At 34.4% G+C, this 24,641-nt stretch overlaps 1 protein-coding gene across 2 annotated transcripts; it reads right to left on the reverse strand.

Moving 5' to 3' along the window:
* Positions 1-4,592: 4,592 nt before the first annotated feature.
* On the reverse strand, positions 4,593-8,213 carry LOC149541807 (uncharacterized). Of its 2 annotated transcripts, none has more exons than XM_089796881.1 (3): positions 7,754-8,213; positions 5,205-5,583; positions 4,593-5,100 (listed from the first exon to the last, which is right to left on the reverse strand). In XM_089796881.1, the coding sequence occupies exons 2-3, from the start codon at positions 5,339-5,341 to the stop codon at positions 4,917-4,919; spliced, it is 321 nt and encodes a 106-aa protein (XP_089653007.1). In that variant the 5' UTR covers positions 5,342-5,583; positions 7,754-8,213; the 3' UTR covers positions 4,593-4,916. The 2 variants fall into 2 exon arrangements, with proteins under 2 accessions (XP_089653007.1, XP_089653006.1); XM_089796880.1 differs by having other exon boundaries at positions 7,562-8,213.
* Between the last annotated feature and the right edge of the window lie 16,428 nt (positions 8,214-24,641).

Here is a 24,641-nt window from a genome sequence, read left to right on the forward strand (position 1 = left end):
TTGATAGAGGGAGTCTTGTTCTTAAAATTTTGTTGTGCTATGACATGTTGTGTTGCCATCAATGCCAAAGAGGAAGATTGCTGGATATAATTGATCAATTCTATGTTGTCCTTGATATTACACAAATGTCATATTAGTTGACAACCAGTGCATGTTGAGCTCACTTGGTCAATGAGGACAATTTTCCTAGTCTACCAAGCATTCCTAAGTTTACTTTATACAGAAGGCAGTTTCTACCGAGCTCACTTGGTTAATGAAGAGAAAGTTGAATAGAGTTAATGCTAACCAAGTTCACTAAGTTACCAAAGGAATTTTGTAAGTTTGCAATGTTAATCGACCTTCTATTGGTTAACATGGGAAATCACTTTGGAATTAGTTTCTACTAAGCTAGGTCGGCTACAAAATTTTTTTTCATGTTTTGGCATATAAAGCTTAATTATTTTACCTATTGATTCTAGCAAACTGAGATGATGAATAATGGCTATTCTAATTTGTATATGAGCTGACTTGACAATCTAAAAGGTATAAGTAAAAGGTCAAGTTTTTATTTCAATGTATGTTATGTGTGGAAGTTGAATGAGTTGAAAAGAGATAAGAAGAGGAAGCAAACTTGAAGGATAAGCAGGTATCCTTATGGAGTAGAAAAGTGTTATTCAATCAGGAAGGATCAAGTATGAACCAGAGTAGAGATTTGTAATCAGAAATTCAGTTGCATCACAATTAGGTTATTTCATTGTTACTTTCTAACCATTGTAGCAGTGATCTAAAATCTCTTAACAAAGTTGGTTTAATAGCCATTTGTAAATCCTATAACAAGGTGGAAATTCCTTTGAATTATTTCAAGACCTTCTGCAAGGCCACTCCTAACAAGGTGATTAAATCCTTTAACAGGGTCACACCTAATAGTGTGTTTTGTAACCTTTAGTAGGGTTGGCTCCTAACAGGGCTCACTTCAAAAGAATGAAAAACAGTAACTAGTTACATAGTGGTTTTTCCCAAATTGGATTTTCACGTTAGACCCTGGTGTCTCTTTTCTTCATGTTATTTCTTTCATGCTGGAAAGTAATTACTGATAACATCTTAAAGTAATTCACACTTTGCATTTACTGAGTTACAACAATTTCTATATGTTTACTGAGTAACAATAGTAATCTGTTTTATTAGTCTGAATTTTATAGTTGACATCTAAGGGATCTGTGATTTATTTTAGTGGTAATTGATTCACCCCCCCCCCCCCCCCTCTTAGTCACTCTTATATTTCCAACAATATCTACTTGACTTTTCAATTTACTTATTTTCTTATTTGAACTCTTTAACAACAAGGTTTTCTCTTTATAAAAATTATTTAACTTTACAATATGTAATGCTAAGTCTCTACTTGGTTTGAAATGGCATCCTTTAACAAGTATATCATGAATCAACCATGAATTTCTTGACGGTTATCTATTGTATAATTTGTCATTTATTTAGTGGATACAGTAACCAAAGTTCTACTGTATTACTATTTTTGTTAAACTTGTATCCATAACATAACTTATTCATTCCTTCATTACTAATTTTGCAATCAATATCTCAATATCTCATTAAATTGTCAAATAAAATATTTATGGATGCATCCATACCTAGAAACAATAAGAAACCAATATCACTCAATATTTTCATACACTTTTCTAGGATTTTTTTACACCTCTTTTCTAACCTCTTGTGAGAAAATTTTGATAACTTCAAACCATTTATCCTTATTCATTATGTCAACCTTCTTAATTAACTCTTTTTCTTCATATTGTAAATCGACATTATAAATTTAGAAGTTTAAATAAAAAATTCATCGGTAGCAATAAATTCCTCACCACGCCTCCCTAAATCCTAATTAAGATACTCAACAATTTCTATAATATCAACATAATCCGTCATCATTGGTTGATAGGTCTCTAAATAATTAATGAACTAGTTTTGTATAAACTTGTTAATACGTATATGATTCTTATATGTATTATATTGTCAATACTTATCCCATTATTGAGGTATTTTAGTCAACCCTATTATCGAGGTGGTTTCATGGTTGAATCTTCTTAAATAAAGCTATTGTGAAGAATAAATTTTGACTATGCATTTCATTCTTTTATAATAGATTCATGATTAATGGATACAAAAGTTATATGCTTAAATACTTTATGAACCCTTGGTTGAAACCTAGGGTGTAGGCATCTAGATGAAACTAGAGACACTGACTTTCTATGGTAGATAAGGCCCTAAAGTGGTTTCTTGTGGTAAGGTGACACATTCATGAATTTATTGATCAAATAGTAACTTAATAAGTGAAATAGGGTGAACACATTGAAGACAATGATTATAACTCCTTGCCCATGCCTTGAGTTCTTTTATAGACTGAGGATGGGAATGTGATGATTATAATCCCTAGGCCATGCCCTGAATGCTTGTTCATTCTCAAGATGGAAGTGGGATGATATTTTTCTGTCCATGGGATATATAGAGCTAGCATAGTCAAACTTCATTGTCTTCATCAAAGGATTATTTGGCTCCACAAAAGATTTGAAATAGAGGTTTAGACCTATAGATAGACTACTAAGATAACTCAAGTTGAGGATATGTGATGACACTCTTTGACACTCATATTCTATTATCTCACACCATTGAGTTTTAAGTAGAAGTGTTTGTTCATTTCTTGTCATTATTCATACTTGTTTTTGTATGTACTATACTAATTTTGGATATCTTTTTTTCAATGTGATTGTTGTACTTGAGAATAGGCTTTTCTCCTTGTTATTGTTTGCATTCATGCAATTTTAGGATGTACTAGAATTATTAGTGATGGGTGAAATTAAAATAAAAATATATTGCCTTAGTTTTCTATTCAAAATGTATCTTTCCTATGATATGTTGTCTTATCTCATTAATTACGATTCTATCTTTTTTTCACCAAGTGGATATCATTCGATGATGAGATAATCTTGGGACTTTTCCCTATTAAAGGTTGTGTACCTATTTATGTATTTTATTATACATCAAAAATAAAAGTATGATGAATTTTTTACCTTTAAAAAGATAGAATTAATAATTTATGGTTCAAGATTAAAGAGTAGAAGTACAAAATATCTAAGTTTTAATGTACGGAAAGCCATAATGATGAGCTCGGGAAAGGCATAGGTTTGTCCCCTGAGGATTTATTTTGAAAGGACACTCTTGGAAGACATTCATAGTTCATCTAAATAGGATATTGATGAAGGATATATTAATGTATATAAGTTTTAATGAATCTTATGTTATGCATCTATCTATGTAGGCAATTGATAAATTATATGTGTACATCATATAATACTGAAAATAAATAGAATAAAACTAATGTTTTCAGTGATAAATTAATTATTTACTTATGCACAATAATAAACACTCCTTTTATTAGATGAATTCTTGTTCTATCTTATTTATTAATTACAGTTTGTAATAGGAATATTTTATTTGGTTATGAAAATAAGCTTCGTGGGAGAAGATCAATGTTGTCTTTTCTACAATTGTTCATATTATTTATATATTCTAGTGTAGGTCTATGATAGGAACCCATTAAAGAGGTTGTTCTCAAAGAATATTTATCTTTTTCTTGTGCATTATAATAAAAAATTAGATGTCATGTTAGAGTATAATAAAAATGAGAATAAATTATTGTTATTTTATTTAAGTGCTTAGTGGTTATCATCGACGGTTCTCTAGTAGGGTGTTACATGTATTATCAAGTTAGGAGTTTCACCAAAAATGCCATACACTCCCCTTTTACTTCAAAGTGATCATGGAAATTCAACAAATGATTGATCATATGCCAATAAAAATGCTCATTTCTTTTCTAGTCCTAAGGATAAACCTCAACCTTAGTCATCTTTTTGTCTAGAACACTAAGTTTCCCCAATAGTCTAAGGGGATTTTGACTGCTTGTATGCAAGGGATTTGCAAATTTTAATTTTCTCTATAGTCGCACTATTAGTGTAAATGGGTTATGGTCTAAGTTTAACTTTCTTTGGAAAGTCATATGTATCTATTACAAGGGAAGATGCTTAAAGTTACAATTTATTTTATTCACTTTTGACTATAAATAATAGAAATATCATCCTTTGCTTTAGAATATTTGGTGTGAAAGGAAATTAAAGATCTTTAAAGAAACCGTAGAGATGTTTCTTCAAGTTGGAAACATAATAACATAAGCTTTGAAATCAACAGGAAATAAACATTTTTCTTATTAATACAAAGATTTCTTAAGGAAAAGGTCTATCTATGATCTCAAGGCCTTTGATTTCCCGACTTAAATATTTAAAGACCATTGAAAGGATGGATTAACAGATTTTTTATTTTAATAGTGTGTCAAAACTTTCTTAATTGGTCTCAAATTTTGATTTCTTTTTTAATATTTGATAATTGTCACTTCTCCTTATTTTCTTTCTCTTTTTAACTTTTCTTCTTTATTACTTATGCCTTCTATTTTAAATGGTTAAAACAATTACTATTATTTACAACATTCAATTCATAGTCACATTCTAGTACTAAGCCTTCTCATCTCTCAAATCATATTTTTTTAACAACAATTAACTTAATAGTTTTACAAGAATAAATTCAATGAAATTGGCTCTTATAGTAAGAAGATTTACAGTCAGACATATAAACAAAAGAAGGCTCTATTTTCCTTGTCATGCTCTCATGTGAAATGTGAGAACATAGGAAGAATTAGATAGAGAGTTAAGGGTCCATTTGGTTGCTGGAATACAATTAGAATAGGAATAGAAAATTAGAATTTATTTTTAATTCTCTGTTTGGTGCACCGAATCAGAATTGGGAATAGGAATATGTATTCCTATTTTATCCCATACTAAGCATTTGTCCATTCTCCAAAATATTTGTAATTGGAATTGCTATTCCCATTCCCATTTTGAATTTTTCTTATTGAAAATGTTTTCAGATCCGCCATAGCAGATGCCAATCACCATGGAACCAATGTAGAGAGATCCCTGCATTCCGACCACCATTGTTATGTACCCCACTATCATCACGACCTGCGATATCGCCATCCACATGGGTCTTGGCACGCCTGATTTCCTGAAATACCAAAAAGTTTTGATGAAAAAATGAGATCTTGAGATCAGATTCTAAAGCTTGAATATTTGAAGAGTAAGATAATTTATTGAAGAACAAGAAGATACCTCAGAAAATGCTCAGAAATGGAGCCAGCTCCAATCCTGCCAAAGAATCCCCAAACACTGATGAAAGACATAAACATAGACACGTCAACGTGGTCCATGGCCAACGCAATATGCCCCATGTTGTTAATCATAGCCATTCATGTCCCAACACCCCAGAGAAAAGAAAAGAAGACTAACCAGAAGTCAAATTTATGAATTGCCTCAAATATCGTATGATCTTCCCCAATTATCGGCTTGCACCTAACCTAATTTGTAATTGGTAGCGGCGGTGTATAATCAGTTACAACAGATACAGAATTGCCCTCCTCAGCTGTCTCTAACAATGGCTCTATAATTTTCCTTTCGCTCGATTTTCCTGAAGACCCCTCAAGATTCGAACCTGGGTGGGCAGAAACTCGTCGCTAAATCAAAAATTTTACAAGTTTGATGGGGCTTAAACTTTCATTCTTCAATTCAAGTTTGTGCAACCAAACAAGAGATAAATGGAATTGGATTGTAATTTCTTATTCTCATTTCCTATTTCCATTCCCATTCAAATTTTCTCTCCTAATTCTTCATTCTTATGCTTGCAACCAAACGAGTTTTAAGAAAACACTTTTTCCATACAAAACGTGTATTGAGTGGACAGCTCAACACGAAAACATGACATGACACAACAAATACTTAGGAGTTGTGTTTATGGCTACTTTATATGCTTAGTCTTCGTATTAAAGTTACACCAGCCTTTCACTTCACTTCTTTCCACCTATGCTCCAACAGCTAAACCCATAGTTGGTTTTCCCTATGGCTTGCACATTGCCGTCCCCACTTTTGATGATCCCTGAGTTGTAACCTATGTTTTTGATGCCCCATGGATAATCTCCAACCCATAATGACTCTCTTTCTACTATTTTCAAGACAGTACTCACAATATCCTTCAGCTGCCTATCCTCATCGCTAAACAAGTAAAAACATTAAAAGATCAAAATATTGCAAACTATTTATTACGCCATGGCAAAGTTAGAAAAGCACATATACTAAAACAGAATAAATATTTGTTAGAATAGGGAGGCCAACTGTGTGGGATAGTCCTTACTCTTTATTTGTAATGACTTCGCCCTTGTAAAATGAGGCCTTGTAGAGTGCCTTCTTCCACTCATTCAGTTTTCCTAGATACCTATTCTTCCTTACGTATCTATTTAAGACATCAACATACTTTCCTTTCCCTTGGTGTACCCGTCTGAGATTAGTAGGATCTACATGGTAGAAAATGGGAATAATTGGGGTGCCAGACTTGAGCATAAACGATAGCTCTGCCAAAAACCAGTGTGATTCTGCATACCTTTTAGAGAAAATAGCAATATGGACCAGAGCGTTGCTCATTGCTACTTGTAATGTTTGGGGGGAGAAATCACCATTTTCCAACTCTAGTTGATCCAAACACACGGAGTGATGACATCGAGTGAGCATGTTATAGAGAATGGTAGCTACAGTGGATTTGACATCTTCTCCATGATGATTGATGAAAACATCGTAGGAATTAGGTGTTTTCATTGGTTTTGAGGTAGGAGGAGACGCAAGTGGTGCAAGTTCATCAAAAGCATCCAATTCCATATCCTCACCCTTTTCTTTGCTCCCGTTGGCAAAAGTAGAGGCCATGGACGTTATAGATAACAATGAAAGGGGATGAAGATGTGAGAAATATCAATTAAAATCAAATTTAAACTCACAACCCTAACTCTAAAAACTTTGCTTGGCACTTAAAAGTTGCTCGGCATATGAAGGTGCCGAGTGCCAGTTTTACTCGACGCTTGATGGTGCCGAGTGACAGGTTTCTCGGCACTTGAAGAAAAGTGCTCGGCATAGGAAGGTGTCGAGTGCCAAATTTACTTAGCACTTGATGGTGCTGAGTGACAAGCAATAGGTGCCGAGTGAACTCGGCACAAAGAGGAGCTTGGTAGCAATAGATGCCGAGTATGCTCGGCTCCAAAAGAAATGCTCGGCAACAATAGATGCCAAGTGAGCTCGGCTCCAACTGAGAAATTATAACTGAAGAGATTTCAACGTGAATGCTTTCACCATTAAAACCAGAGAGCCAAAGCTTTAAGCTTTCAACCAAACTTGTCAAATACAATGAATAGAAGAGGAAGAACAATAGATTCAAGTATGCCTACTTTCTTTTCTATTCAACTGAGATTTAAACTATTACAAAATCTGGGAGCATTCGGCTTCAACCAAAAAACCCTAAAATAACCCTAAACTGATAATACTTCAAACTTCAATAAACTTTTAAACCTGCAACTCGAATGGCTGCATACAATGGTGCCTGAAGCAATCACTGCTTCAATAGGACAAAAAACAAACAACAACAAACTCACAGAATGAACAGAGGAGTCACGTGCAACTGCAAGCACAAACTTCCTTCCTCTTCATTCTCTGCTCAGCTCTGCAACTTCTCTCTGATCTGCTTGATCTACAAACTCTCTGCTTATCGATGAATGAATGTAAAAACATTCCTTTTGTCACATACCAGTTTCCCTCTCAACATTCAAATTTCAAAACTTACCTACCAAAATTAAATGCCTGTCGACCATGGATGCCTGCGGTGCTGACAGGGTAGATGGGTGTGAGGCTCAAGGACAAACAGCTGGCTCTTGACGTTAATTTCCAACAGAAGAAAGGGCAGAGTTATTGTCAAAATTAAGTCTGTCATGAAACGAAACTAGGTTTAGTGTTGCAACAGGTGAACCGCAGAGGGAAACTAGATAATGGGAATGAGCAAAGAAGACCAGAAATGAAAGGCGGTGGTAGGAAACCACGTGGAAAGAAGAGTAGAATCATGTGAGAGGTGGAAGACAGCAGGGCCATGTGAAAGATGATCCTACCTTTATCTCCTTTTGAGTATTATTTTTGCTTTTTGAGGGCAGAATATAGAAACGAGATAAACTTGGGAACGAAGATAAGAATTGATCAAAAGCACATCGTCAATCGGAGAAGAAATGGTGAAAGACTTGGATTGAATGATGAGTAGCTTCGATATGTGTAGAAGAATACGGAAAAAAGTGATTCTGTTGTTGGAAGAAAATGTGGAAATTGTTTGACTCGATCAGCTTTATGTTCAAAATTGGTGGAAAAAATGTGGAATTTTGTCAGAGTCGATGGACCCCTTTCGTTGAGAAAGCATCACGAAAGATGATTCGAAATGTCCACAATAAAGCATTGTAGTGCTCTCCATCTTTACTCAAATTTCTGTGTTTTCCAGGCGCTTTCCTACACAAAGTGCACCCACTCATGAATCTACACATTTGGCGACCTTTTAGCAGGTTGGCAAATGCTAAAGGTGACCAGCTGGTAGATGGCTGACCGATCTAAGGGCACAGGCCTACGTTGCAGGCTGAATGAGGGATGTTTTTTCTAGGGATCATTATAATTTAGTTTGAACAATTTTTTCTTGATGAATAAATAAAATGTATAAGTAGCTCATATATTTATAAGTCGAGAGATATTTTTAAGACATATATTTTATTGAGTCAAATTATGAAAAAAAGATATATACCTGTAGCACTGGTGATAAGGAATGAATTAAATATTTAATATTTTAGAATATATTATATATTTAATATGTGCAATTAAAATATATTTTATCGTTGAGGTTATATTATAATTTAAAATAGAGAAAATATTGAAATGGAAGCCAATAATTATATATTATATAGAGTAAAGCCCACATTTATGAAGGCTTAATTTTTTAAATATATAGTTTATTTGGCACTTATGAAATCAAAGCCTCAAGAAATCTCTCTCTCTCTCTCTCTCTCTCTCTCACACACACACACACACACACACACACACACACACACACTCGTATCTCCCCCATGATGGTGTATCTTTCTACATCATATTTTGCCCCCTCTTCCTCTCATTCTCTTGTCTCCTACGCCCTCTCACCATCTTGTCCAATAAAGTATTATTTATCTTTACACCTTGTCTTTCACCCTTTCCATTTTATCTTACTCTCTCCTTCTCTTTGTCTCTCTCACATATCTCTCCACCTAATTATTCGCTTTCACTGTCTTCCCCCTACCCCCCTCTCCCCATCTCCTACACCTAATTATCATTTATCTCTATACCATGTCTCTCACCCTTTGCCTCTCTCACATTTCTCTTCACCCTATTATATTTTGCGTTGCTTTCTTTCATCCCTCCTCTCACAATCTCTTCCACATATTAATCTATTACATATGTCCCCACCCCACCCCTCTCTCTCTCTCTCACACACACACACACACACACACACCCATCTTTCCCCTAAGTACTATATTTACTTCTCTTCCATCCCTCATCTAGCAATCTCTTTCCCCTATTCAACCTCTCTCTCTCTCTCTCACACACACACACACACACACACATATCTCTTTAGCTCTTACAATATATCTCTATGTCAACCTTGTGTTTCTTTCCCTATATCCTATCCCCATCTCTTTTTCTCTCAAATTCTCTCTCTATTGTTAGAGTGATTGTTTACAGTTAGAATTTACGACATGACTTGAGTTAAACTTAAAGCCTAACCTAAATTTAAATCCTAAGCATTTAGAACACTAAATGTCAAAGATATAATTTAAATTTAGTTTGGCTATATTGAAGAATCTTGGCCTAAATTTAAATCCTAATAATTTTGGAGCTTAACTAAGAACATATTAAACTGCAACAAACTATTTAATCAAAAAATTATTATAGTGTAAAAATAATTGAAATATATACCAACTCTTATCTCATCTACACCCTATCTCTATTTGATGTATTAATTAGATGCAAATTGAGCCTTAATCACTCTTGCTATAATTTTAATTGTAATTTATTATTATAATTCTTTATATGAAATATATTATTTATATTTTAATTGAAGTCGAGCTTATATTATCCTTTTAGTTGTAAAATTAATGAATATAAATGAATCAAAATATTCAAGAGTAATGTAAAACTAAAAGCTTATATTAATAGAATCATTTTATTTATTTTTAAATATATTTATTGAAAAAAATTCTATTCTTTTTAGTTTTCATGTTAATCATTTGATAATTAGAAAAATTTCCTTTTTGATTTTCAATTAATCATATAAAATATATTATTAATAAATTTATATTTATATTGAGAAAGCCTTTTTAAAACATAGAGTTAAGTTAAAAATATAGAATTAATCTAAATATTCAAATAAAATTACTACTCTATCTTTCCTTTTGGAATGCAAATTAGAGAAAAATTTGATTTTAAATTTATATTAAAAAATAAAATAGAATGTTATCCACCTATATTTATAGATACAAATTTGTGTTTCTTGTATTACATTAAACTATTATAACTATTAAGATAAGTTTTAATTTCTTAAAATCTCCACATTCGTCAAAAGAAATGAAGGATAAGTTTCACATTTAACAATTATTTTAGTTTGGTAATCTTTGAATGAAATTACATGCAATATCATACTTTTGGCTCTTATGTAAGTGAAGGATGAGTTTCGCAAACTTACCAATTATTTTGGTTTGGTAATATTTGAATGAAATTACTTGCAACATTCTACTTTGCGCTTTACAACTTGATGCACCTGGCCTTCTTCCTGATTCCGTGCCGTTTTAGTCTTGGGAGGGATAGATTCCCCCTCCACGTTTAGCCCTCCCCCTTGCTAGAACTAGCCCCCATCTACCTAAATTTGGAGGTGTTTGTTAAATTCAAGAATAGTCACATTCTTCTTTAGGAGGACACTCCTTTCTTGATGGATCCTTGTGTCATTCCTGATGATTGTGTCTATTTGGGCCCAAAATCCCAGGGTGGTCCCATGATGGAAGCCACAATAAAGGCTGCTCCACAGTCAAACTAGCTGGGGGTTATTTATGGATCCAAGACTCCTATGGACTCTGGTACAAAACCCACACTATCCTTAGGACCCACTAGACCTCTTATTCTATGACTTGATTCTATTGTGCATTTAATTTCCTCGAGGTTTAACCTGTGCCTTGTTGGAAAAATTGTCTCATTCTAACCTACAGTGGATATGGTTAGGAAATGGTTATTAGTGAATTAGAAACTAATGGGTTCATTTTCCATTTTTTTGATTGCTAGCACCCTTTTCCTATATAGTTTCACAGTAGAAAAAGACTAGGATTCAGTCATGGCAGAATCCTAAAACTTTGGCAAATTTTGGTGAAATTAAAACTAGTTTTTAACCTAGAGAGTGATCTTTACAAATACGCTCTGGTTTGAATACATTTTCTTGGACTCCCTTTGGAATTCTAGGATGCATATGTTTTTAGATGGATTGGTAACTCCTTTGGATAGTTCATTGAAATAGATTTAATGATTGGTTCAAAGACTAAACTAGGCTTTCCTAGGATTTGTGTGGATGTGTGTATGAACAAACCCTTACAAACCATAGTAGATTTGAAGTTTAAATGGGGTACCTGGTCGCAACATTTAATCTATGAAATCATTGCTCCCTTTTGTGAAAAATGCAATATCTTTTGTCATTTGTTTTTGGATTGCTCAAACAGTTAGAAATGCAAGAAAAAAGTCTCATCTCCAAGAGTGGAGGTAGTGGAAAGCTTGAAATAAGTTGAAAAGGCTATCGCATCCAAAACCCATGAAAACATGAAGTCAGTAAGTTTGATCAAAACTCATGTGGAGAATCTTCAAAATCTAAAAGGAACCCCCTCATTCAAACCCCTATGAAAGTGAATAATGATGGGTAGGGGGAGAGGACCATAAGTGATTTGACCAATAAAATGGACACTATTGTACATGAAGAGGGGTATATTGTTGACACGTAGATCTTGGAATTGCTGCATTGAAGTGGATGACTACTGGAAAAAAAAATGGAGGCTAATGGGATTGTTAACTCTTGCATTTGACCCATTAACTTGGGGTTTGGCTTACCACTCACAAATGGAACCCTGGTGGTCTCTATACTAGGTACTTTTGATGGTTTTTCCCCCACCTCTAAGAGCCCAAGCCTCAACTTTCTTAGGAATGATGCTGAATGGATGGTCCCAAAGAGAAAGCCCACATGAGGAAATAGGGTTGATGTTAGTTCAACCATGAGGGTTTAGAGATCTTCAATCAAAAACATCTATCAAAAGGAAATGGAAAAGGATATAGCACATGGGAAACAAAAAACCCAAAAGAAAACCCATAACCATAAGAGATAGAGATCATATCCTAGAATGTGAGAGGGCTAAATAGCCCAAGGAGGTAGTATGAAATTAAACAAAAGATCATTGAACTTAATACTAATATGATCCTTTTGAAGGAAGTGAAAATGATTAAGAAAATTTTCTCTAGTGTGGCTAATTATATTTGGCTAGGTGCTAAATTTTCTTATATTGATGCTAATGGAGTTTTTGGTGGCATTGCTACAATGTGGAATCTAGACAAGGTGGTGGGTGTGGTTATCTTTTTCAACACCCATTTTGTTTTCACAAGCTTCACCACCCAAACTAGCTGGAATTTGTTTAATATCTATGCCCCCAACACTCAAAATGGTAGACTTGTTGTATGGGATGAAGCTAATAGGCTAGATGACCCCATGAGGGAAGAAAATATTTTATTCATAGGAGACTTTAACACCCCACTCTACCCTTTGAAAAAAGTGGGAGGGGGTGGGGGATTTGAGTCTACTTTTTGAATAGTATGTAAGACTTGGAGGATTTCTTGAGAAGAAATGATTTGGTTTATAATTGTGAGAGCATGTGGATTTAACAAGCTTATCATTGAGGGGGACTCAATGTTAATTATTAATGCTACTAAGGGAGAGGGTCAAAGCAGCTTGTCAATCAAATTTCTAATTGATGAAATCTAAGATTGATGAAAGAATGCCATGAGATCCATGTGGATCATATATATCACGAAGGGAATGGCATAGTAAATGAGTTGGAAAAAATTGGCTATAGTGTTGTGTGGTTAATTGAATGGGAGGATGTTAGATAGTTTCCATCATGAACTCAAGTTACCATGGAAAGAGAGCATACTTAGAATAATGCCATCTAAATGATCATAGCATGTTGCAAGCCATCAATTATCTATGTGATTAGGAGGACAAGGCTCTTCATAAGGGGATCATTTGGAAAGATTGTATTATGATTCACATTAATGATTCATTTTTCATGAGTTTTAAGTATTTTCAAAAAGGGACATAGACCTGGTGGATTTTTTGAGATGTTAAAAAACTATCAATTGATGATAAAAAATACAAGTTACATTAAATTCTTGCTCCAACTCCAATTGGCGATGGTCTTTGATGAATGGAGAGAGACTACTAAAATGTTTCACTGAGGGTGGTTTTATCAATTTTTTAGGAAACCTTGGGGACTTATGATGGTTATTCATTTCCTTTTCCATTTAATATTGGATGCTTTTTATTTAATCTCTAGTAGCTACCAAACTTGCAACAAGGCTATGTCAAAAAATTATGAAGAGTTGTTGGTTGAACTAGGTGGTCTGGCATGGGCACTAATGATTGTATTGAATTTGTGGGAGTGGATTCAGTTGAGGTTATGCTATCAAAATTGTTCGCGCATCCATAATGCCATTATTGGTCACATTATTATTTTTAGAGAAAATTGTTTCCTTGTCATTAGATGAGTTTGTGTTTGTGTTTTCCTTGTTCGTCTTGAGGATTCCTTTATGGATAACATCATCTTCAATAGTAGCCCCTTTTTTCATCAGTTTGGAGATGGTTCTTGGAACTTTTATCTTAAGTTTGTACATTAAGTCAAGGACTAGGTTTTCAATACATAGGTTAACTTGCTGTTCTTTAGGAATGTTTAGTGAGCATTGACTGATTAAGCTTCTCAAGCATAGTAAGACTGTGATAAATGGGTCTCCCATATTTTGTTTATTTGAGCACAAATTAGAGAGTGTTACCTTATTTGTAATGTTAAGGGAAAAGTGGGAGATAAATTTTTCTACCAGCTCTAACCAATATTTGATAGTACTAGGAAGTTTTGAATACCATTGAAGTATAGGTCCACCTAGAGAACAAGGGGAAAAGCTCGTTAGGTAGGTGGGCTCATCAATAAGTTTGGTACAAGAGGCTCAAAACTCTCAGATGTGATCAACAAGGTTTCCTTTTCCTTAGTATTATTCTAATCTTGGAGCCTCAAAGTGTTTTGGGAATGGAGGCATATACAAAATTTAATCAAATGGATTAGGATATAGGTCTCTTTTTGTATATAGAGCCTTTTTCTTTTAGACTCCCAATCCCTCAATTTTTCTGGAAAGTTGTTTGAATTGTTCTAATAACTATTCATTAGGGTTTTTCATGATAGTTTTTTCTTCTAGAATTTTGTGTCTATGAGTAGATCATTTTCTATGGCAAGAACTATGTGTACTTGATTCTAATATTTCTGTGTTTGATAAATTAGGTGATGTATCACTAGGTGGTGGAGGTATGTTAGTACCTTGAAGACAAAAGGGTCTTTGTTTTGGTAGATGTTGGGGAACTTGTTGTGGTATTTGCTATGGTACTTGTTGTGGTATTGACTATGATTTTTGTACCATGTGTTGTTGTTCTGGAATTTTTTGTGGTTTTTGTTGAGATATGTGGGACCATGTATGTGACTATTGTTGTAGAGATATCTATTGAGGTTGTTGTGGCACATGTTGTTGTTGTAGAAAATTTTGTTGATACACAATTTGTTTCTTAAGGTGTCTTTAGTATTCCAACAGTTATTTTAGTTTCTCTTGTTGTTTAGTGAAGAGGGCTTGTTGTTGTTGGAATTACCATTGATACATCGCATGTAAGTCAAGTGGATTTACATTGGAGTATGTACCATTGGATCCTTTCACCACTTGAGGTTGTTGTTGTTGTGGTTGATGTTGTTGTTGATATGTCAAATGTGTGTTGAGTGGATTTAAACTTGGTTGTGGATTGGAAACATTATGTCCTTGTACCACTATAGGTTGATGTTTTCATGGGCTCTAACTGTGTCCTTGGGAATTAAACATCATATTTGGGTTGTAGTTTTGGTACCTTTATGTGTTAGATGTTTCTCTTTAGGACATCATATTGATTTGACAATGAGACATTTTCCTTTTGGGAATGGGTGAAGTGTAAATAAGACATTTCCTCTTTATGTCAATAGGGATTGTTGCAATTGATGTTTCACATGGTGTACTCATGGGAGGCTCCATAACATTTGATGTCATAACATTGGGTAGAGTTAGGAGAAAAGGTGCACTTTGTTGATTTTTCTCGAAAGGAGGTATGTTTGGTATCCCTAGAGCGCAAGTCCCTTTAAGCATGTCTTTTTGTTGCATTATGTGATTGAGATCAAGTCTTAACATCCTTTTGGGATATTTAGGAAGAGTCTTGTTTCCCTTTATTGTCGGTTGTTTGTAAAACAAAAGATTAATATTGATGTGTTCAAATGTACCTTGGAGGATTTCAATGGTTGATTATTGATGGAACCTTATAGGTGCCATCATTGTGTTTGAAAACTCCAAAGGTTGTTTTCCCTTATCTACATCCAAATTGATCATGGTTTGTATGCTTTTGAGTGTTGAGATGGTTTTATGTTTGGACTTAGGCCCTTCAAAGTTTGGGTTGAACTTGACAATTTCTTGGGCTACCAAAAGTTTAAAGTTCTTTTAAAAGGTTTTACCTTGACATACGCTAGCCATTTCTTCATCAGTGATTTTTTAATCCATATCAAAGTCATCACTTAGGTGTATAGTACCTTGTGTGTCTTATGTGTTATAGTTGAAGGTACTTGTGTTTGGTTTGCTGAATTTGAAAGAGTGTGTTTGTTCATCCTTAGGTGTGGTTGGTACAATTCCACCTCCAAGTGGTATCGACATGAATATAGGTTCAAAGTTAGGACTCCTTTGAACCATTCCATGTGTAGGAGAAGTGTTAGAAGTAAACCTCATGGTAGGTGTGTTGCTTAGGGTTTTTTGTGTCAAGTCTTGATTATTGTGATCTTGCAGATACATGTTTAAGGGGTCTACAAGTAAAGGTTGTGATGCTTTAATTTAGTCTTCATCAAATGTTTGTTGGGTTTTCTTGCTCTTATTTGGTCTTGGATGAGGTTTTGGTTGTGTTTGTGCTTCAGAAAACAAGGTTTCATATAGTTCTTCAGGTCTCTAAGTTGACTGTGTCCTTGTGAGTGTTGGGATGATACCTAAGGATGCAGATGCAATGGAGGAAAACCTAAATGGACTCCCTACCTCCCAAGTACATACATATACTACCAACTATGCTCAAATAGTACCAAGTGCACCCTTGGTACACTTGGGGCCCTGAACGTAAGCAGTTGGTAAGCATAAGGTATGTAGTTGATAAACATAGGTGTTAGGGTGACTAAAATGCAAAATGTGAATCATTTGAGTGCTTTTGAGTGTTTTCTAAGGTTGAGGGATGAAATGTAAGTTATGGAAGTACCGATTAGGTTTTTGAAACCTAAGATGATATCCCTAATTACCAAGTGTGCTCTGAAACTACCAACTATGCACTAAAACTACCAGTCGCACACCTAAAGTGTGTAGTTGGTAAAACATGGATGTAGTTGGTAAAATAGTGTAAAACATGGAAATCTGGAAGTGGGTATGTGAGATATGAGTTTGCTGGATTTTAAAGTGTTTAGGGATATTATGAGACCTAAGGAGGTGACAAATGAAATATGGTTTTGATATGCAAGGTGAAAATGTCCTAGGAAAACTATGCAAATATAAATGTAAAGTGATGTTTTGGAATTTAGCTAAAGGAGATGAAAATGACTCTATGGTGTGCAAAATGAAAATTAGGGTTAGACTTTTGGATTTTAGAAGTTAATATACACTAGGTAGGATATACAAGGGATAATGTGCTAAGTTTGATAATGATATTTGGGTTATGTATAATGAGGATAAGTAATCAAGGAGACAAGTTGGTTGATAAACAAGTTGATATAGTTTGATAGTAGAAATGATGATAGGGTGTTGAACAATGCAAGATGAAGGGGATATACAACTAGGGTAAGTCAAAATGACATTTAGGGACATTAGGAATATGGAAATTCTATGGTAAGGGGAAATGCAAGGATTTAAACTTAGGTGAAATCTTTGAAAGGTATTAGCCTAAAATTTTAACGTTATGACAATAAACTTTGGATCTTGACAACAAAGAGATATGTGGTTTTGGGCGCAAGATTTTGTCTTGGGTCATATGCAGAATGAGGACCTATAGAGGCTTCTAAATGTAGTTTTAGGTTCCCAAAATGTAGTTTGGAGGCCCAAAATGGTCATGCAGGTAACCAACTATGCTTTGGTAGCACCAAGTATGCTCTAACAATACCAACTACACCTATGGTGCACTTGGGGCCAATTTGGGCATAGTTGGTAGTTTCATGGTGCAGTTGGGAGATTGGGTTGAATGGTTGCTAATTTTGAGTTGGGTGATTGCCAAGTTGTTGTAATAGAGAGCTAGGATGTTGGGGATGATGTTATGGTTGAATTGGAGATATATAATGAAGCCTATAAGCTAATAAATTATGTTCTAAGTGAAGACAATGATGCCTAGGACATGGAGAATGTAGATCAAGGCATGCTGAGATAGAGGGGCCTATCCAGGTACTTAAGGACACTTCTAAAGTCTCAAAATGCTATTTGGAAGTCCAAACTAGGTTCTTAGACTACCAAGTGTGCTTATATACGACCATTTGTGCCCATGGTGTAATTGAGGCTAGTTAGATAATAATTGGTAGTTTCATAGTGCAATTGGGAAGTTGGGTTGAAACTAAGGTAATTTTGGGGCTTTGTTGTTTCCAAGCTAATGTTCAAGAGAGCCAAAGGGTAGAAGACAATGCTAAGAGTAAGATGAAGGTGTAGAATAAAGGTTAAGACACCTTAAATGATGGTTAAAGTGTGTAATATGAATGTTGGTTAATGCAAGAACATAAATGGTTGATGCAAGATGAAGATTTTGGGGTTGTAATGCAAAGACAAAGGGATGCAAACTAAACCCTAATGGATGCAATATGAAAGATAAGGGATGCACTATGAAGACTACTAGGATACAAAATGAAGCTTGGATGATACAAGTATGAGGCTCAAACTATGGTGAATGTAAGTGGATGCTATGTGAAGAGGAAATCTAAATTATGCCAAGCATGTCTAGGATCACAAGTTGCTCTGTTTCGAAGTCTTGAATGTTTTGGACCAAAGTTTGCAAGGTTGTAAAATTTTGATAATGTTTGAAGTTTTCACAAGGTATGAACAATATCCAAGGTGTAAAATTGCAAGTTGGTTTTTATCTTAATTAATGTTTTACACACATGCAAGCCATAATAAGACAAGAATAATTGTTGTTAAAAGTGAAAAGACACACCATAGCCTAAGATTTAGGATTGTGTCCACTAAATTCCTACATGAACTGAAGTTCAAGTGTGTTTATCTAGAGTAGAAAACTTAGAATCTTTGCACCACAGGCTCTCCCTTATAGTGCACTCACTTCTCGGGGCTACCAAGATCCACTTCCTAAGGGGCATGACTTCCCAAAGGGATTAGTTTCTCTACTAAGGACCATGAGAATGTAGGATGTCTTCACAAGCATAGGTGACCCCTTGAGCTAGTGGATAGAAAGGTTTTTGGGCACTAAAATAAGGATTTTAGTAAGGGCATTTTGTTTGGTAAGTGAATGATAAACTTCCTTAGAAGGTCTCCCAACCCTGAGAACTAGAGTTTGACGCATCGCAAGGGTACTAGGGGAGAGGTATCATGCAACAATACCACCGACAAGGCATTAACCATGTCAAGTTTGATATAGTAGATCAAAGATTGACCTAGCTTTGGCCCATTACTGATCTAAAGTTGTCCCCTAGCATCCAAATATTGGGTATCTTGGTCCAAGGTAGGCTTCTCTATAAAAGTCACATATATTTCTCTTACACCAAAGATCCATGAATGGTGAGGGGAGAAGATACATCCATGTAACTCCTAGCATTTTAAACACTAGGCATGCCAAGTAGAATAGAAAAAGGTTCATTTTAAAGAACCAAACGAAGTGTTACTTAATCTAGGAAATCTACATACATAGTTTAGACAAGCACAAAGGGTTTTTGACAACATCCTGCAAACAAGCATCAGTAGCTTGCAATGATTATGTCTTCATCCAAAGATTGCCACATGCTACAAATAGACCATCAGTAACACAAAAGCATCTAATCTAGGTCCTAGAAAGAATCAAAAACCCTAGATGCAAATTTTTATTGAAATAGGTTCTTTCTATGAACCAACTACACTTTGACAGAGAAAACTACACCCTAGAAGGCTAGAATGACCCAAGATGTCCCTAGATGCACTCAAATAGTGCTAACTACGTCCATGGTGCACTTGGTATTTTTGGGGTGTAGTTGGGAGAGTAGTTGCAAGTTGTGGGAAAATGGGCCCTAAACAATACCCAAAAACTAAATTTTTTGAAGCCTAACCTCCCAAGTGTGCTCAAACAATATAGACTATTCCTATGGTGTAGTTGGGGCCTAGATGGGTACAGTTGGTCATTTTTAAGTGCATTAGATGACTTGAGAATAGTAGATGGGGGTTATGGTGTCTTCTAGGCTCCTATAACTAGTTCTTAGGCAAGTGTCCTCTAATAGAGCATAGTACACCTGAGGATAGAAAATTAACATAATGCATAAAACAAGAGCATATAACCATGTTACTAGACCCCCTAATTAATATAGGTGTTATAAGGTAGTGTAGATAGTTGTTATACCCTTCTAAGTAAGCTCTTTCCTTGCACCTACAAGCACAAACACAACAAACCCAAGTTATTTAAGCATGTTCATGTTGAGTTAACCAATTATAGGATTAGAGAATGGGCTAATGTCTAACATACAATGAGAAAATCAGGAACTCAATAAACATAGATTAACAACCTCTATTCTACCACGAAACCCAACAAAGAAAGGAAGAACACAAAGATAAAATGCCCTCTTTCACTTGTAGCTCTTATGTCCTTCTTTCTTCTCCATGTGATATAGCTCCAATTTCCTATAGTGAACGTAATTTGGAAGTAAAAGCCTAGGGTAATGGTGATGCTATGAGAATACTAGAAGATGTTATTTTAGCTTGAGAGAGTAAAAGACCAAAAAAAACTAGGGACTCAAGGACTTAGGACCTGAAGCACCTAAAATGAAAGGAAGAATGCTCAATTTATAAACAACATGCAAGATGAGAGCATTGGACTTGTCAAGTTGGATATGCGGCTTGACAAGAGATTCCTTTGAGAATCCATGATGCATATGACACAAGATGCCAAATGTAAGATTGTATGATGCTTGGAAGTCAAACATGTCTATAAATAGAAGAGGATCTATGATGCATCATGTGACACCTTAAACCCACTTAAAGCCAAGAATGTATGACAAGGAAGGCAAATATGGACATGTGTAAGGAATAAGAATATATGAATTATGACATATCTTACGATGTGGCATGCCCATATGTCACAATGATGTCAATATTATGTGGAATATTTGAATTAACAATTCATTATTCCACACAAATAGAAATTAGTAAAACTAGAATTAATGGTGAAAAATATGACCTAGAAATTTGTGAATTTCCATGGTTTGCGACTGATGAATTAACTAATTAATAAAATCAATTAACTAAGGATGATAATTAGAAAGAATAATTAGTCAAATGACATATGATTAATTTATGGGACACTTAATCCTATAGAGAAAATTAGTAAATGATTGGCCAATTTGATTAAATAAGTGTGACCATATCCTTTAATTAAAATATGATGATTATTGAGACCGAATAGGATGATGATGGGTAGACAAAATCCATGGTCAAATTGATTGACTAATTAAAATTGATAGCATGCCATAAACACATGATATGAATTAAGGATATGTAGCATTTAACTAATATCATAAATGCTACAAGATCAAGATTGATTGATATGGTTGATCATAATAACATCAAAAAACATTATTAATGTTATTAAAATGGTTTGATGATGTCATGATTTGACATTAGGACTTGACAATGTCCATGATCAAATGACAAAAATGATGGTATGACCTAGCACTGAGAGCCATGATAGTACTAAGGTCAAATTTATAGGTTTGATAGATTGATAAGTTTCTAAGACATTGAAAGCCGAAAAAATTCCTAGGATTGAAAAAATGATAATGGATTTGGGATGTTTGACATGTTTCAAGTTGATTAAGACCGACTCTAAGTGATTATGGGTTGATTTGGGGTGATTCTTGATTGATTTGATATGATTCCAAGTTGGTTTGATATGATTCTAATGATGTGAAAATGATGCCAAAAGGGGATACAAATGATGAAGAATATTTTTGAGATATGATCAAGTTGGCCAAAAGATTAGAGTTAGTGGAATGAGAAAATGGGATGAGTTTGTACAAGAAGATGATGGAACCATAGACTAAACCATTTTTGAGTGTCTATAGGCTCCTCCAGATAGCGGTTTGGTTTATGAAGGAGGTGAGATTAGTTCCTATAAAGGAGATGTAGAAGGTTGTGGGGAGTTCTAGATTGTTAACACTATTGAAGATGTTTTTGATTCGTTTGACGAACTTGATTCTTGCATCATGACTAAGAACAATGAATGTCTAATTGAACCTCTTTCAAATGTTACTACCATAGAAAATATTATTTCTAATCGGAGGCTTAGGATATCATTATAGTTATTTGGGGGACAGAGGAGAACTCGGGTGGAGATTGGACTCAATTTGGAGATAAAAACCACTAAATCTAGAAAGAAAACTCAGGGTGTTTCTTCTAAAACAATTAAAGAGAATGCTTTTTTCAAAAATAGGAGTAATAAGTATAGAAATATCTCTAAAATAACTTTTGGAAAAGGCAGAAAAAAAGGTGATACTTAGAGGACCAAGGTCAAGGACTATTGTTTACCTACAACATTGTCGGGTAAAGATTTTAAAGTTGGAGATGTTGGGTTGTCCTCCCACTTTAACAGGTAGACAATCTAATATGTAGAGAAGAATGGTTGAGACAAATAGAAGTATAACAGATGGTAGTTAGAGGACTATCTTAGACTCAAAAAATTTCCATAAGAAATGAAGTTCATATCATGGAATATTAGAGGATTAAATAATCCTCTCAAACAAGATATGTTAAAAAATATGATTAGGGACAACAAACCAGATATTGCACTAATTCAAGAAACTAAAATATTGAAGGATAAACTGGAATGACTCTTGGTTTTTATGGAAGGAAAGATTATTTCAAATGATTCTGATGGGGCCTTAGGTGGTATGGTGGTTTACTAAAATGATAAGTATACTCATGGGGAACTTGTCTCTCAGAATAGAAAGATGATGAACATTAGATTTACCAACTATAAGGATGGCACTATGTGGGTGTTTACTAATGTCTGTGGTCTCAACTCTAAATGGGGTAGAAAGGCCCTTTGGGAAGGTATCACCAATCAAAGAAGAAATTTTTTAGAGGAGAATTGGATTATTATGGGGGATTTTAATACTCCATTGAAATAAAATGAAAAGATGTGAGGAACTAAGAGTAACTTGGATAATAGATTGGATTTAATGGATTTTATTAACAATCATCTTCTTCATGATATGGATTTGCATGGGATTGATTATAATTGGACCTAATTCAAGTCAAGTTGGATAGAGCTCTAATTAGTAGTGATTGGTTCTTAAAATATAAATGCTCTCTTTCTACTCAATTTTGTATAGTTTTGGATAACATTCCCATTTTTCTTGTGGTTGATCTATTAAAAGAATAATTTTCCCTTTAGATTTGAAAAATTGTGGACTTTCTATCTAGGATTGGAAAATCTTATCAAGGAATGGTGGAACATTAGTGTAGAGGGTACTGCCATGTTCAAAATTTCAAGTAAGCTAAAACATGCTAAAAAAAAAACAAAAGATGGAATAAGGATACTTTTGGGAACATTTTTGAAAATGAAAAAAAGGTTCTAGAGGAGCTTAAAGAAATTTAGGATATCATTCAAGTGGATGAATATGGGATTGTTTCTAGGGAAGAAGAGAGTGTTACATTGACAGAAATGCATGATATTATTATTAAGGACGAAATTCTTTGGAGGCAGTGTTCTAGAAAACATTTCTTGAAGGAAGGGGATCAAAATACTAAGTACTTTCACATGACCACTTTGAAGCATAGGATGGCTAAAAGCATTTCTAGACTTAACGCTAATGGTGATATTATGGAGGATGAGGAGATTATAAAAAGGGAAGCCATGGATTTTTTCAAAAATTTACTTCAGGATGATCCCAATTTGGATAAGGAGAAGAAGAATATGTTTTTGGAGTACATTTTAAACTATATTTCTAAGGATCAAAATAAAGTCCTTACCTCTATTCCATCTAATGAAGAAATTTCTTAGGCTATTTTTTCTTTTGATGGAGATAAGGCACTAGGGCCAGATGGGTTTCCTTTCATGTTTTTTCATAAGTATGGGGGTATCATTACAGATGATATTTGTAATGGGGTTAAGGTATTCTTTGGGTCTAGAAAATTACTCAAAGAACTGAATGGTACTTTCTTTTCTTTGATTCCTAAAAAGTTAGGTACTGATAGCATGGACCAGTTTTGACCTATCAATCTTTGTAATTCCTTCTATAAAGTTATTTCTAAAGTGCTTACTCTCTAAATTTTGTCTCTTCTCCCTAGTATGATTTGTAGGAAGTACAATGGTTTTGTTCCTAGAAGGTAGATTTTGGATTCAATTATCTCAATGCATGAAAATATTGACTCTCTCACCTTATCTAGGAAAGAGGGGTTTCTCCTTAAATTGGATCTTTCCATAGCTTATGATAGAGTGGACTAGGATTTTTTGAAAAGAGGTCTCAAATCTTTTGGCTTTAATAAGAGATTTAGGGAGTTGGTGTTAGTTTTGGTTATTCTACTAGTTTCTCAGTACTTGTGAATGGATCTACTCCTACTTTTTTATGGGCTTCTTATGGTTTAAGATAGGGGGATCTGCTATCACCTACTCTCTTCATTCTTATGGTTGAATGTTTGGACAGATTTGAGGAAAAAATGGTGTAGGTGGGGGATTTTGTTGGTCTTAAATCCTTGTCCAAAGAGCTGATTTGTTCACGTCAACAATTTCTCAATGACTCTATAGTGATGGGAGAAGATTTAGTTAGAAACTCTAGAAGCATAAATAAGGCTCTTGAGGATTATGGGAAAGTGTTTGGTCAAACAATTAACTAGAACAAAACTGTGATATATTTTATCAATGTCAATGTTAGTAGATAGAACAAAATTGAAATAATTATTGGTTGTGATATTGGTAACTTATTTATTATTTAGGTTTACCCTTTTTTTTTGGACCCACCAGAGATATTTTGGAGTTCATTGATTGAAAAAATTCATTTGATGTTAGAAGGGTAGAAACATTCCTTCCTTAGTCAGGCTAGAAAGTTTATTTTCCTCAAATCC

Source organism: Cupressus sempervirens, chromosome 8, assembly GCF_028749045.1.
Source record: "Cupressus sempervirens isolate cs-2001-9-10 chromosome 8, ASM2874904v1, whole genome shotgun sequence".
Classification (NCBI taxonomy): domain Eukaryota; kingdom Viridiplantae; phylum Streptophyta; class Pinopsida; order Cupressales; family Cupressaceae; genus Cupressus; species Cupressus sempervirens.